The 13,963-nt window shown below is 33.2% G+C and overlaps 1 protein-coding gene across 1 annotated transcript in view; it reads left to right on the forward strand.

Moving 5' to 3' along the window:
• The first annotated feature begins 675 nt into the window (after positions 1-675).
• Positions 676-13,963, forward strand: part of LOC127706597 (uncharacterized) — a 31,374-nt gene continuing 18,086 nt past the window's right edge. Inside the window, exons 1-3 of the mRNA XM_052211252.1 lie at positions 676-943; positions 2,348-2,428; positions 2,823-3,017. Of these exons, the coding sequence (XP_052067212.1) occupies positions 676-943; positions 2,348-2,428; positions 2,823-3,017 (544 nt within the window). The remainder of the gene's footprint in view (positions 944-2,347; positions 2,429-2,822; positions 3,018-13,963) is intronic.

Below are 13,963 nucleotides of genomic sequence, written 5' to 3' on the forward strand. Positions count from 1 at the left end.
GTTAACATATACCACATAGTTCCTTTTATCCGTATGATTAAAATAAGAAAATACAGTGATTGCATTGTGAATGTACGAACAATCTGATGGTTGTTTGGTGTTCTTTGTAGAAGCAAAAAATCTATCGTTTTGCCGGTTTGGAAAGAACAAAACTCGCTTCGCATACCTTAACCATTTCTTCGTTCTCACTTTTCGTACAACAATTTTTAAAAAGATTCAAGAAACTAATGCAGATCATACAATTCAACTTCTGACTTCGATTGTAAGTTTTGATTTAAAATGTGTCCACTCGAGAAAGGTTCTTTGGTTGTACGACTCTTTATAAGCAAATTTGTATATAACCATAAAATATGTATTTATTAATAAAAATAAGCTTATGTCGTCAATCTTATTTCAGGATGTCAAGGAAAAATGGATATGATATTCGTGGTAGATGGATCTGTACACAATACTCCATCAGACTTTAACATTCTTAAAGATACCCTTATTGAGTTAGTAGAACGACTTCACATCGGCCAAGGCGGAGCAAGGATGGGACTTATTGTTTTCAGTCAGACTGTAACAAAAGAAATCACAGTCACTGAAGACCAAACATTACTTAAACGGGAGATAACTAACCTTAAACAGATCGGCACAGGAGTTAATACAGCTACAGGACTTCAAACTATGATCAAAATGTTCACAGATACTTACAAAAGTGTAGGTGTACCTAAAATAGGTATTGTTATTGCGACCGAACGTTCTACTGATCCAGGACAAACAATAGGAGTTGCATTTGAAGCTAAAAATGAAGGAATCCGTATGAATTCTATTGGAGTGTCTACTTTTGCAGATAGGACGGAACTATCTGGAATAGCCAATGCAGATGACAAAGTACTGATGGTCAACACATACCAGGAACTAGCAGATGTTGTTGGAAATGTAGTCACATTAGTCTGTCCAGGTAAGTCTATATGTAATAGTCTTTTTAGATATTGATGTGTTGAAAAGTAGTTGGTGTTAGATTACATCTGTTCATTAAAAAGTTATCACTCTTGAAAAGTTTGATTCAGTGTGGATTCACACGAAACAGCGATAGTAGGTAAAATAAGAGATGGAAATAATCAAAAGTAAGAATGTAGAGACCGAGACAATTCAAAGGCACAGAGACTGGTGAATAGAAAGTTGTATACAAACAATTAATATTTAAACCCAATCTTATGTAATGCTAGGAGGAAATAATGTGAAAGAGAATATGGTATATCAACTAATTTATAATATATTAATATATGTAAACTATATATCATAAGAACAACACTTGTATAGCTATATGGTCTATTGTTTCACTATCGTTTAAGCCATTGTTCCTTTTATTTTCGTTTGACAAGTGTATAACTTACTCCTGTCCTTTCATTGGTGGAGTTTATTTTTCGACTAAATGTTTTAAGTGTTACCAATGATTGCTATTTTTACTTTAAGGTATCATGTGGATAGATTTTATGTGACGTCTATAAATGTATTCGAAAATGCCATTTCAATTGGACAGATTTCTTCTGTTGAAAATATAACCTTTAAGCCTGTGAACAAAGTATAATAAGTGCCACTCGTAAAGTGCTCCTGTATGATGAGAAAGTTTCAAGTAAAACAATCTTATTTCGGTTTTCCCTGTATATTGCCATGTTCGTTTTGTTTTACTTGTATGGCATGTTCGTTTTGTTTTACCTGTATGGCATGTTCGTTTTGTTTTACCTGTATGACATGCTCGTTTTGTTTTACCTGTATGGCCTGATGGTTTTTGTTTTACCTGTATAAACTAACCGCGCTGAAGTACGTCCATTATTTATTTTACTGTTTGTTTTACATGTATGCAATAGTAGTTTTGTTTAACCTGTATGCCATGATGTTTTTTTACCTATATGTCTGGATGGTTTAGTTTTATCTATTTGCCATGATGAGACTGTTTTATCTGTTTATCATGACAGTTTGTTTTACCTGTATGGCATGATGGTTTAGCAAATATGGTATTATTTAATCTGTATGCCATGGTGTTTTTGTTCTACCTGTAAGCTATTATGGTTGTGTTTTAGCTGTATGCAATGATGTTTTATGTTTGCTTGTTTACCATGACAAATTTGTTTCAGCTGTATGCCATGGCTGTTTTGATTTGTCTGTATGGTAATGTGGTCCTTTTTACCTGTATAACATGTTGCTCTTATCTTAAATGCATTCTGTGAGGATTTTCTGTATAACGGAGTTTCTGGCGGAGAAGAAAATCAACATTTATATTATACAAAGCTGTTTTCAGAGATAGATTTTCAAAAATAAAGGAACTGTATTAATTAAAATACTATGTATATTTTGTTTTTAGCACAATTTTTAACCACATGGATTCCCACAACGACTACATCGACGACTACAACACAACTTCCTCCAACAACAACAGCTTCACGTACCAAACGGTCACCTATATCTGGTGAGTACCACATCAATTGTAAGATCCCGCTGACTCGTCAAACTCTTTGAATTCGTAATGCTATCCCAGATATTGAGTTAAGACACACACAAAAGTAGCCAAACATGTAACTTAAATGTATATTTTATGAAATTACATAAAATCTTCAGTGACTTAATTATGTAAATTATATGTAAACGACAGTATCACAAGATACAGCGCGGATTTCGTTTACACATACATCCATCTATTAGTCCAAAATATAAATGTACTAACCATTAACTTGCATAAAATCATTACAATTCTCATAATCATCTACAATTATTATAACACAAAGTAGTCACTATTAAATCATGTATATAGATTAATTCAACTTTGTCTTATGTCATAGGTCCGTGTGAGCATTGCGAATTGAGGAATGGAGTCGGCTACAATCCACATCCAGAAGACTGTGACAAGTTTATCCAATGTTACTTTGGTGAAAACAATGAGATAGTTGGTGCTTACAGACAGTGTCCATGGGGACAATATTGGGACCAGGAAGTCCTCACATGTAGACCTGCTGAAAATGTTGTCTGTCAAAGAGGTATGTAAGTTACAAATATACATTCACACAAGTTTAACCCCGCCAGATTCTGTATGTGCCTGTCCCAAGTAAGGAGCCTGTAATTGGGTGGTTCTCGTTCGATGCTGTATATCATATTTGTTTTTCGTTTACTATTTTGTACATACATCAGGCCGTTAGTTTTCTCGTTTGAATTGTTTTACATTGTCATTTCGAGGCCTTTTATAGCTGACTATGCGGTATGGGTTTTGCTCATACGAAGGCCGTACGGAGACCCATAGTTGTTTATTTCTATGTCATTAGGTCTTGTGGAGGGTTGTCTCATTGGCAATCATACCACATCTTCTTATTTTTATATTAAATGCTAATTATCGTAACTTTTTCCATGCAAATTGTACACTTGGGAAGCGTGTTAATTTATTTAGTCATTCATGATTCATGTTTTAAAGTAAATACTTTGGACGTTCTGCTTAATCCTGACTTCATTTACAAGGATGATGTATACTGCGCACGTTATTTACGAGAATGAAAGGTTAATTTCTTTTAATTAGTCGAATTCATTGTTCTGTAATCATATATATTTATTACAGAGAAATGCAGACTGCCTGGCCTGTTATCTTATCCTTACGGTGCAATTAAAAACAATCGTGCTTATTGGAAATGTAACCTTGGAAAGTCTGTTTCTTTGTGTTGTCCAAAGGGATATTTGTACAGACCATATCAAGGATGTGTAGAGTACAATGGAAGAACTGAAACCTGTCCTCCAATTGTTTATCACGAAGGAGCCTGTGATATGAGACCAGTGTTTGGAAATGCAACTTACTACGAAAGACTAGTTCACGGATCATGGATAAGAATGCCGTGTGCACCCGGGACTCACTACGATCCAACCGAATGTGCATGCAGTTTGTTCTATCCAACATACATTAGCAATGGTATGAATTATATATATATATATGTTTTTTGCAGTAATTACTTTGTAGGAAGTACCAACATATTGATGTGTTACATATACCAGTGTCACGACATATGTATCTAGTTATTGACAGTTTGACTATCGAAATTCATAAAAGGTTAACCCGTCCATCAAACCTCGATTATATCGTGCGTTTCTATATCTTCACATGTGCACAATATGCCTCTTAGGATCTACTTTCTTACAAGGTGATAGAAATATTTCAAGATAACGACAAAAGAATTATATAAAGTTATCGTATCTTTATTCTTATAAGTTTTCAAACCTAAATCATCATTTGTCTAGTTTTTCATACTTTCTGTTCAATTTGCTTTCAAGTTGGTTTAGTATCAAGTTTGATATATATGAGGTCATTTGTTTTCTGTTGGAATAAGGATTTTATCACAATAGCACACTGATTGTGACATTATTTTTGTACTATTTCTTAGTTTTGTGGGCGTAATATTGTTATGATTCTTGATGTTTATAATTAGTTTAACGCGTCTTCATTTGCATTAAAGAAAACAAGTAGAAAAATGCCATATATTATATCTTTTTACACCAGTTGTCGAAAATATTTTATTAAAAGCTGATTTGATCTAGTGATTGACATTTATCGATTGGTTTCACATGGTACACATCGCCGCATTGAAAATTTCATTCTTGTAACTTTGAAACATTTCGTATATAGCAATCTATTTTAATCATAGACTGAAATAAACATAATAAAACTGTTATTTTAAGAGCATATTTGATATACGTTTTCGATATTTCATAAACAAATAACCTTCAAATTTTAAACATTTAATTATGATTATTTAAATTCGTATGACTAAACACTTGTATTACAAAAAAACTCGAGATATTAGCGGTGAATTGTGTCGAACTTTATCAAGTTAAATAAAATATGAAAAACAATAGAAAATACAATAGCATTAAACGGTCTTTTTATACTCAACTTTAAATCATACATTTGACCAAAGAAAATACTGATGACTCTCAAATAAAATAGCTTAACACCTTTCTAAAATATATGTATACTAGTAAATAGTTTTTATATTTTTGACAGAATGTAAACCCGAGTTGTTCATATCATTTGATGGTTCAGAAGTCAAAGATGATTCCGGTAAAAACACTTATATAGAAAACCATAACGTTGCAATAAAGAAGATAAACGGGAGTAGTTATGGTTACTTCGATGGAAATGCTAAAATTGTTATTCCAAGATTTGCCAATTTTGAGTCAACAGATTTCGTTGTAAAGATGAATTATTCACACAATCCCAATGACAGATTAGAGTCCCTGATTAGTAATGGTGATGATTGTTGCGATAATATTCCGTCCATGGCATTAGTGAAAAGTAGACGTAATGTTCATTACATGATAAAGACGGTTGATGCAAAGACTGGAGACGATTCAGTGGCCACCTTCCATCTTCCATCAATCGTAAGTAATCTATATTTATGCTTGCGTGTAATGTACAAATATCCTTTGAAAATTATATAGAATAGCAAAATGCAACATTTTCTTGGAAAAATTTGAATGAACCGAATTATTTATTTCTATGAGAACATGCTTCATGTTCTAAACCATACACAGCCACCTTTTATGCATGCTTGCATATTTAAATGAACATCTTTAATTTGACATCGTAATAGAAGTTCTTGAAAGATGTAAACTGAGATTTATTCGTGGTAAAAATCTTTTAAAATTCAAACAAGTTACAGTACAGTGAAAGGAACAATAGTGCAACTACACAATGAAATAAGCGTGTAACTGTACGTGTTTCGAGATTATCTATCTGCACGTGCGCTAGAGAACATTAGCTTTGTTCTAAAAAACATAACTGTTCGGTGTGAGCCAAGGCTCCGTGTTGAAGGCCGTACTTTGACCTATAATTGTTTACTTTTTACACATTGTGACATGGATGGATAGTTGTCTCATTGGCACTCTTACCACTTCTTCTTATTTATTTTAGCAGTATCAAAATTTTAAAAACATTGTTCGAACAGAATATCCACAAGTGTTTGTTTTTTGTTTGGCGAGTTTGCGTGCATAGCACATTAATGCAATTTCGGGTGAGGTCTTACGCTTTGAATTTAATGAGGTCAGCTATACATTGAAATTTTGACTACTAGGCAGTGACTTTTTATCGCCTCTTGGTAAATGTTGTGTTACTTTTTGCATATCCTTTCATCATATTGATAGATCGATCTATTTTTTTTAATTTCAGGCGAACCCTAATAACAACTGGAATGAAGTTTATTATATACATGATAGTCTAAGACTAGAAGGTAGAAGTAATGGTATAAGACATGAGGACTATGCAGTTGGTAAAATAAAGAAAACTAAGGCTGGATTACAAATAGGGGCTGGAAGACTTTTTCAAAATTTCACAGGATTAATAGACTATGTAGCAGTCTATCTATGTAGACCTTCACATCTGTAAACTAAATCAAGATAAATATGAATGAGTCTGAAATACTATTGTTTCGCTGGTAAAGATGCTTTGATGTTAAAAAGTATTAAATTGGATAAAGTTTTAGAGATTTGATGAACCTATAAAATTGCTTATATATAGATAGGTAATGATCTCATTTAAGTTAATTCCAACGTACACGTCTGTGATATTCTATTGTTTATATGTATAAAATGTGCTTTTGATTTATGTATTTATTTATTAAAGTTCAATGCGGGCATAATGTAACAAATACTTACTGTTGTATCTGATTATTGCAGTCGACCATCCTGATCGATTGATTATGTGTCACAAGATTCTTTGCTTCGTTTTAGTCCAACATATTTTATTTTGTACCCCATATAGCTGTAAATAGACCATTAATATTATCATATCAACTATAATGTTGTACAAGTATCATTTTAGTAAATACTCTGTTGTAGAAACTTATTTTTTGTTGATTTTTTTAATAAAAATACATGATATGATTTGTGATTGTTCAATTTGCATCAATATAATCGAGAAAATTTACACCAGGTCCTGTTACTGCATATCCAGTATTTCATTCCCTTTTAGTCATATACCTCAAGTAATAAAAAATCAATGGCTTCAAATCCTTTGTTCTGAGCGTTCCTGTTTAAATCAAACCCAGAAAGACTCTTCGGATGCACCAGATTTATAATTTTATTTACTAGCACGTGGACGCTACCGTTGATGTTGGACTGTAATTACCCGATACCATCATTAGCTCAATTGTCAGTGCTTTGCAGCTTACTGGATTGATACCATCACTGTTCCGTTGATAAGTTAGGAAATAATTAAGAAGTTAAGGTCCCAACTCTCTCTTGCAATTGGCCTTAGACGGTTTTGGCTATTCTTAAGCTCAGCAGTATTTATCTACCATTTTCTTTCAAGCCTTCCAGGTGATGGTTAATATAGAAAAGCGCATTGAAGGTACCAACTTTACAAATTGCAATTTTTATTCATGATTAAAAGTTCCCGCATCTATAGATATCACATTTTCTGTTTTGTTATCTATATTTTAGTTGCATTGCAAAGTTTGTTTGTGTGCGTGTCTGCGTGCTGGTGTCTCATAAAGATATAACCTTAATGCCCCCGTCATACTAGACCACGATCGCACCAAGCTCACCGCGATCTTGAATAAATTCAGATCGTGGTGAGATCGCGGTATGAGCGGCATGAAAATGTAAACTTTCGTTGTTTTCACGGTGCTACTACGTCCTCATTACGCTTCTACAACGATCCCGCTACGATTATACTACGTTCTAACCACGCTTTTTTCTGCGACCTCACTACGATTATCATGATCTTACTACGATTATCACGTTCTCACTACGACCATACCACGATTTTTCCGATTGCAACACGATCTTACCACGCTTTTATTGCGATTATAGCACGCTCTTACCACGATTATACTACGTTTATACCGCGATCTTACTGCGCTCTTAGCAATAACGCCAACATCGTGTTCCATATAAATACTGTTTCATTCCTTCTATTTCTCATTAATACGTAGATTTCTCGGAAACAACACAGTCATGCCACCAAAATCGACCAGAACTCGTTGGCGTGGTGGTAGGGGTAGAGGTAGAGGGAGAGGGAGCTCTTATGTTTTTTAAAAAGAACCCAATCAATTATGTTTACCGTAAACGCCATGAAACAAATACTGCGAGAACCTACTGTTGTCACATGAACATGTTTGTTTCCTCCTATTTCGCCACAGTTGAGATCTAAACAAAAGAATACAAAATAGGTGTTGTATTGTAAAAGTTTTTCCTTACCACAAAACCACCGACGTGCGAAAATAAAATTCAAATGAAGCTTTGTTATTTGAAAAATGTTTATAAAAATCGAAAAACCACAGAAGAGCCATATTTAAATCTGACCTTCTGATCTGCGAAAAGTGAAGGAATTGCTAAATAAAGCATGTTCTGTGGGTTACCACAATGAGACATTACATCATTCACCATCTTCGTCATCGTGGTTATTCTTAGCATGATGCTCTACTGCCATTTAATCATGGAATCTCTGTATCGAACCTGAATAATTAGGCATTATTGGAGACATTATACGTTGGCGGTGTATAAGGATTATTGGTATATCGATAGTTAATTTAAACTTTACTTTTAAATTACGTCAAATGTTAGTTTTATGCATCACTGTAGACACAAAAAAAAGTAAAATGATACCAATGAGAGCGGATCAAAAACCATAAATCATAGAAATACAGACAACACAATGCAAAACAATCCAAACAGCATTCAAGACACAGTTTAGATGATTAAAGATTGAGAAACAACAACCCACGAATTAGTTACATTTATAAAGATGTGATTTTAAAACTAAAATCCAAATACACCAGTAACAAGTTTGATAAATGTTTACTTCAAATAAAAAGAGACCTGATTTTTAATCAGACAACGTACTTTCATTGTCGTTTAAAACGAAGTCCCATCATGTAAATAAATCTTCATACTCAAAGTATAGGTTAAACATTAAATTATATGGATTTCTAGATTAAATGCAAAAATAGATAAATTTCTAGACTAAATGCAAAAATATATAAATTCCTAGACTAAATGCAAACATATATAAATTTCTAGACTAAATGCAAAAATATATAAATTTCTAGACTAAATGCAAAAATATATAAAATATATCTCTACTACTTATTAGATTTATCCTTCTCCTGACCTGTTGATTATTTTTATCTAATCAACGTATGGTATGTTTGATATCATTTCATCATTGGTCAAAATTCAATTATGACGTCAAATGTTCTTCCTTTCCGCTGAATTTTCCATTGTGACGCCTCGGAAAAAGGCAACAATGTCTGACGACGTCACATAGAAAGAACACATGATTTTGCAGATCATTGCAAACGAAGGATTAAGTTTGTATGAGTATCGTCTTACAATCATTAGAGAACAGATTCCACCACCAAATCTCGTGTAATAGGATATGTCTCAGTTCTCGACAGTTAAATTTTAAATGTTCGAATGCTTGGCGAGCCTAGCGTTTTAAATTTGAAAATTTAACTGTCTTAAGTGGAGAAATATCGTATCACACTCGATGCAGTGATATAATCTATAAAAAAATAACAAATATTTATTTATATCTTAAAGTGAATTTCAATGTGTTTTACAAATCAAACTGCTATATGATTTGGAGATTTTGTAAATGAATCAACATCATTTCATAACACGAATATTTGAAGATATCAATAAAAAATAAATAGACTATGATACGGGTTATGTTCTTTTCATATATTTATGATGGTATGATACTATACCCCTAACGGGAGGGATTGTACCTGATTTTCATATAATGAAGACATAATCTATCAATCAGTTTAATTGAGGTCTGGAGCTGGCATGTCAGTAACTGCTAATAGTCCTTTGTTAATTTATGTATCATTGTCATTTTGCTTAGTTTCTTTTGTTACCTATTCTGACATCGGACTCGGACTTCTTGTAAACTGAGTTTTACTGTGCGTATTGCTATGTGTTTCTTTATTCTACATTGGCTACAGGTATAGGGGAGGGTTGAGATCTCACAAAACATGTTGAACCCCGCCGCTTTTTTGCGCCTGTCCCAAGTCAGGAGCCTCTGGCCTTTGTTAGTCTTGTATGTTTTTTATAATTTTAGTTCCTTTTTATGTTTTGGAGTGTAGTGTGACGTCCATTTTCACTGAACCAGTACACAATTTTATTTAGGGGCCAGCTGAGGACCACCTCCGGGTGCGGGGTTTCCTCGCTGCGTTGAAGACCCATTGGTGGCCTTCGGCTGTTATCTGCTCTTTGGTCGGGTTGTTGTCTCTTTGACATATTCTCCATTTCCATTCTCCATTTTATTTTCATATATATTGAAAACGATACTTCAAATGAATATGTCCCTTTTTGTTGTCTTTGTCTTTTAAGTCTCTTTTGAATTATACACAACTTTTCTACACTTTGGCGATTTAGAGCCTGATATACTGTATAGCCATTTGTCGGTCTCGCTAATTTTTGAGTTTAAATGATTCCCAAAGTTTTTGTTTTTTTAGGTTAATTTGTGTCTTCCTAATAAATTTCTGAATTTTGAACATCAGTAAATCACTGTTGCTTCTAATTCATATTTCAAATTGATTTAAGCATTATGAATTTTTGTCTTTTCATTACCACAAATTTAACAATGTTATTGCACTTTTACTGCTAACACTCTACCTAATCTACAGCATCGATTAGGTATCTCTAAATATGAGTTATAGGATATCTAGGAAAAGTATTCAACAAAGTAGACAAAGTTAAATACATTCATAAACTAACCAGATTTGAACAGATTTAGCAATTGATTTGTCAGTTTATTTTCGACTTATGAATTTGAATGCCCCTTTGATATCCTTCGCTTCTTTTTTAATTTGACATTTGTCAGTGAATTAGTATCACGCTTGCATAGAATGATGATAATATTGCTTAAAAGTTAATATTTACGAAAAATATTATGCAATATCATGATGGTTTGTTAGTACTATAAACTGGAAATATCTGTTGATATGATTCATATCTATGTTTTTGGTTGCCAGTAAGGGATGTCTCTTTGATCAAAAATCTATTTTATTGAATTGATTGAAAGATCTAGGACGCCTGATAATTGCGGTTGAATTCCCCTACATTTAGTCATACAGTTGATACATTACACAAGTTATATTTGAGAAAATTATTAATGATAAAAATAGTGATACCTTGCTTAAAATAGATTATAAATTATACAAGAAAACACCTACGATCTGACTAAATATAAAAACAACAACAGGTAAGTTTTTCCATTCTTGTTTGTTTTTATTTCTATCAATTCATCAAGACTATTTAGTATGAATATAAAAATGCATCAATGGTTTATGTTGAATTTAAAATTTATGAACATTTGGATATTGTTTACGACTTGTTGTTTTTATTGTTTATTGCTGCCATATAGAACCAACTAAGAAATCCAAAATATATAATTTGACAAGCTGTAACTATTTAAAAATTAAAAAAAAACAAGCAATAACAAATACCGCAGACATACACAAAAACACAATTTAATGAATTGCTATCAATTTCATATGTGTTCTGGAGTCATCTGAAGTTTAAGAAATTTTACTTGTAATTACAATCAATTTATATTAACTATTAGACTAACAATTAAAACTTTGCAACTTACCTTCTTTCAAATATTGTAGGTCGACATGTCAAGATGAACTGAATTACAATACAAGACAAGACAAAAGCTTTATTAACCTCTACAATATAAACATAAGAAGATGTGGTATGATTACCAATGAGACAACTCTCCACAAGAGACCAAATGACACAGAAATTAACAACTATAGGTCATCGTACGTCCTTCAACAATGAGCAAAGCCCATACCGCATAGTCAGCTATAAAAGGCACGCTAGATGTGCACAAGAGGACAATATGCATATAAACAATAGAGAGCTTTGGAAGCAGAAAATTTATAAAATGATATTTTCATAAACAACATGCATCCATTAGTGACAAGAAAATAAATGATGACTCTGATACGATATATTGTTCTTCTAACAAAATATTTCTAGCATTAATTATAAATTTAATTCAAAATCAAATAAACAATATCCAGTGTCGTATATGTACGGAAGCATTAAGAGACACTTACACAGATAAAATAACTCCCTCGGCCAAAGATGACCTTAGATGGATTTTGTTATTATTGTAAGGTCAATTTTGTTCAATTGTTTCGAATCTTAAAAATTATTGGCTTTAATATATTCGGTTTTGAGCGTTCCTGACGAAAGTAAATACAAGAAGCGCTTCGGGCGCATGAAATATATAAAGTTTTGTTTTTATTTTATATCGGTTTTCCAATCCGATTCTCAAATCAATAATCCATTATCTCTGTTTAATAACTTGGGATCTCGAATAACTAATGCGTTATCAAGTATTACCAATTATTTATCTTGGTTTAATAATCTATTGTATCGGATAACTAATCCGTTATCTCGAAATACCAATCCGTTATCTTTATTTTTGCATTGTCTGAGAAATGCTCTATGAACGTTCAATATTTCGTGCCGACGCGGCTACTAATATGACCGCCACACACACAACCATTTTTTGATTGGTCGAAATTTATAAATAGTTTCTGGAACTATCATGACAAATGAAATGCAACTTTGTTGGAATTGTGTATTTAAGGTCTTCTAGAAAGTTCATTTTACCACCGCCCTATGTGGTTGGGGTATATAATTAACTTCATGTCTGTCCATCCACCCGTTGACTATTGGTTTGTTTTCACCAGCATGTTATGGACTACTTAATAACGTTCCAGCTTACGCGCGATCGATTTCACTTTTATCCAATTATGGCTCTTGATAGACTTGTAAATTTATGCATTTTAGTTTTCGGTGATAAAAAGCGTACCATATTGATAGCCGCGTCAACACGAAAGGTTTGTAGAGGTCATCACAATAAGAAAACCAAAGTAACAGATTGGTTAACGGAGATAACGGAATTGTTGATCAGAGAAAACTGATCGGTTCATCGAGATATATACAAATTCCTTGTTTAAGGTGATAAAAATGCTTGCTTTGGGAAGAACCATACTTAGTCTAACAAAAGAGAGGAGAAAGATACCAGAGGGACATTCAGACTCATAAGTCAAAAATAAACTGACAACGCCATGATTAAAAACGACAAAGACAAACAGACAAACAATAGTACACAAAACACAACATAGAAAAATTAAGACTGAGCAACATAAATCATTAAAAAAACTGGGGTGATCTCAGGTGCTCCGGAAGGGTAAGCAGATCCTGCTCCACATATGGCACCCGTCGTGTTGCTCATGTTAGTATAAACCCGGTGATAAGTCTAATTCGGTAGGTCACATTCGGGGAAAAGGTGATTGTAGTTAAAACAATTAGAACATATCCGTTGTCATCTGTGAAACGGATATTCTATAACAGTCAACCAACTCGTGATGGCGTCCCTAAAATTTACGAAGGGATGATTTCAACTTCACCACTTGGAACTCTTGGTTTAATAGCTTCCTTGTGAGCAGCAACCCCCTTTCAAGGACATTATGATAGGAAATGCAAGTCCTGGAATATCGTATTAACTGGGAGATATATACCCCGTATGCAGGCGCTGCTAGAATGTGGCCACATAAAAATGGAAAGTTTACAATTGGGAAGCTGAAATCATCTCTTTTGTCGTAAAGTTGTGTTTTCAACCGACCCTTATTGTCAATTTCTAGATGTAAGGCAAGATATGAAGCAAACATAACTGTATCTGTTAAATCCTTTATCTCAAGTTCGATGGGATAGATGCGTTCAACATAGTCACCAAATTTTGAATTATTTAGTAAGAGGATATCATCTATATAGCGGAAAATGAAGTTAAAGGATACTGCTAACTTTTTTTTCTTCCTAAGAAGTTCCTGTATGAAGTCAGCCTCGTATGAATAAAAGGACAAGTCGGCAAGAAGAGGAGCATAGCTGGTTCCCATTGGAATGCCGATTGTTTGTT

Source organism: Mytilus californianus, unplaced genomic scaffold (assembly GCF_021869535.1).
Source record: "Mytilus californianus isolate M0D057914Y unplaced genomic scaffold, xbMytCali1.0.p SCAF_6, whole genome shotgun sequence".
NCBI classification, from domain to species: domain Eukaryota; kingdom Metazoa; phylum Mollusca; class Bivalvia; order Mytilida; family Mytilidae; genus Mytilus; species Mytilus californianus.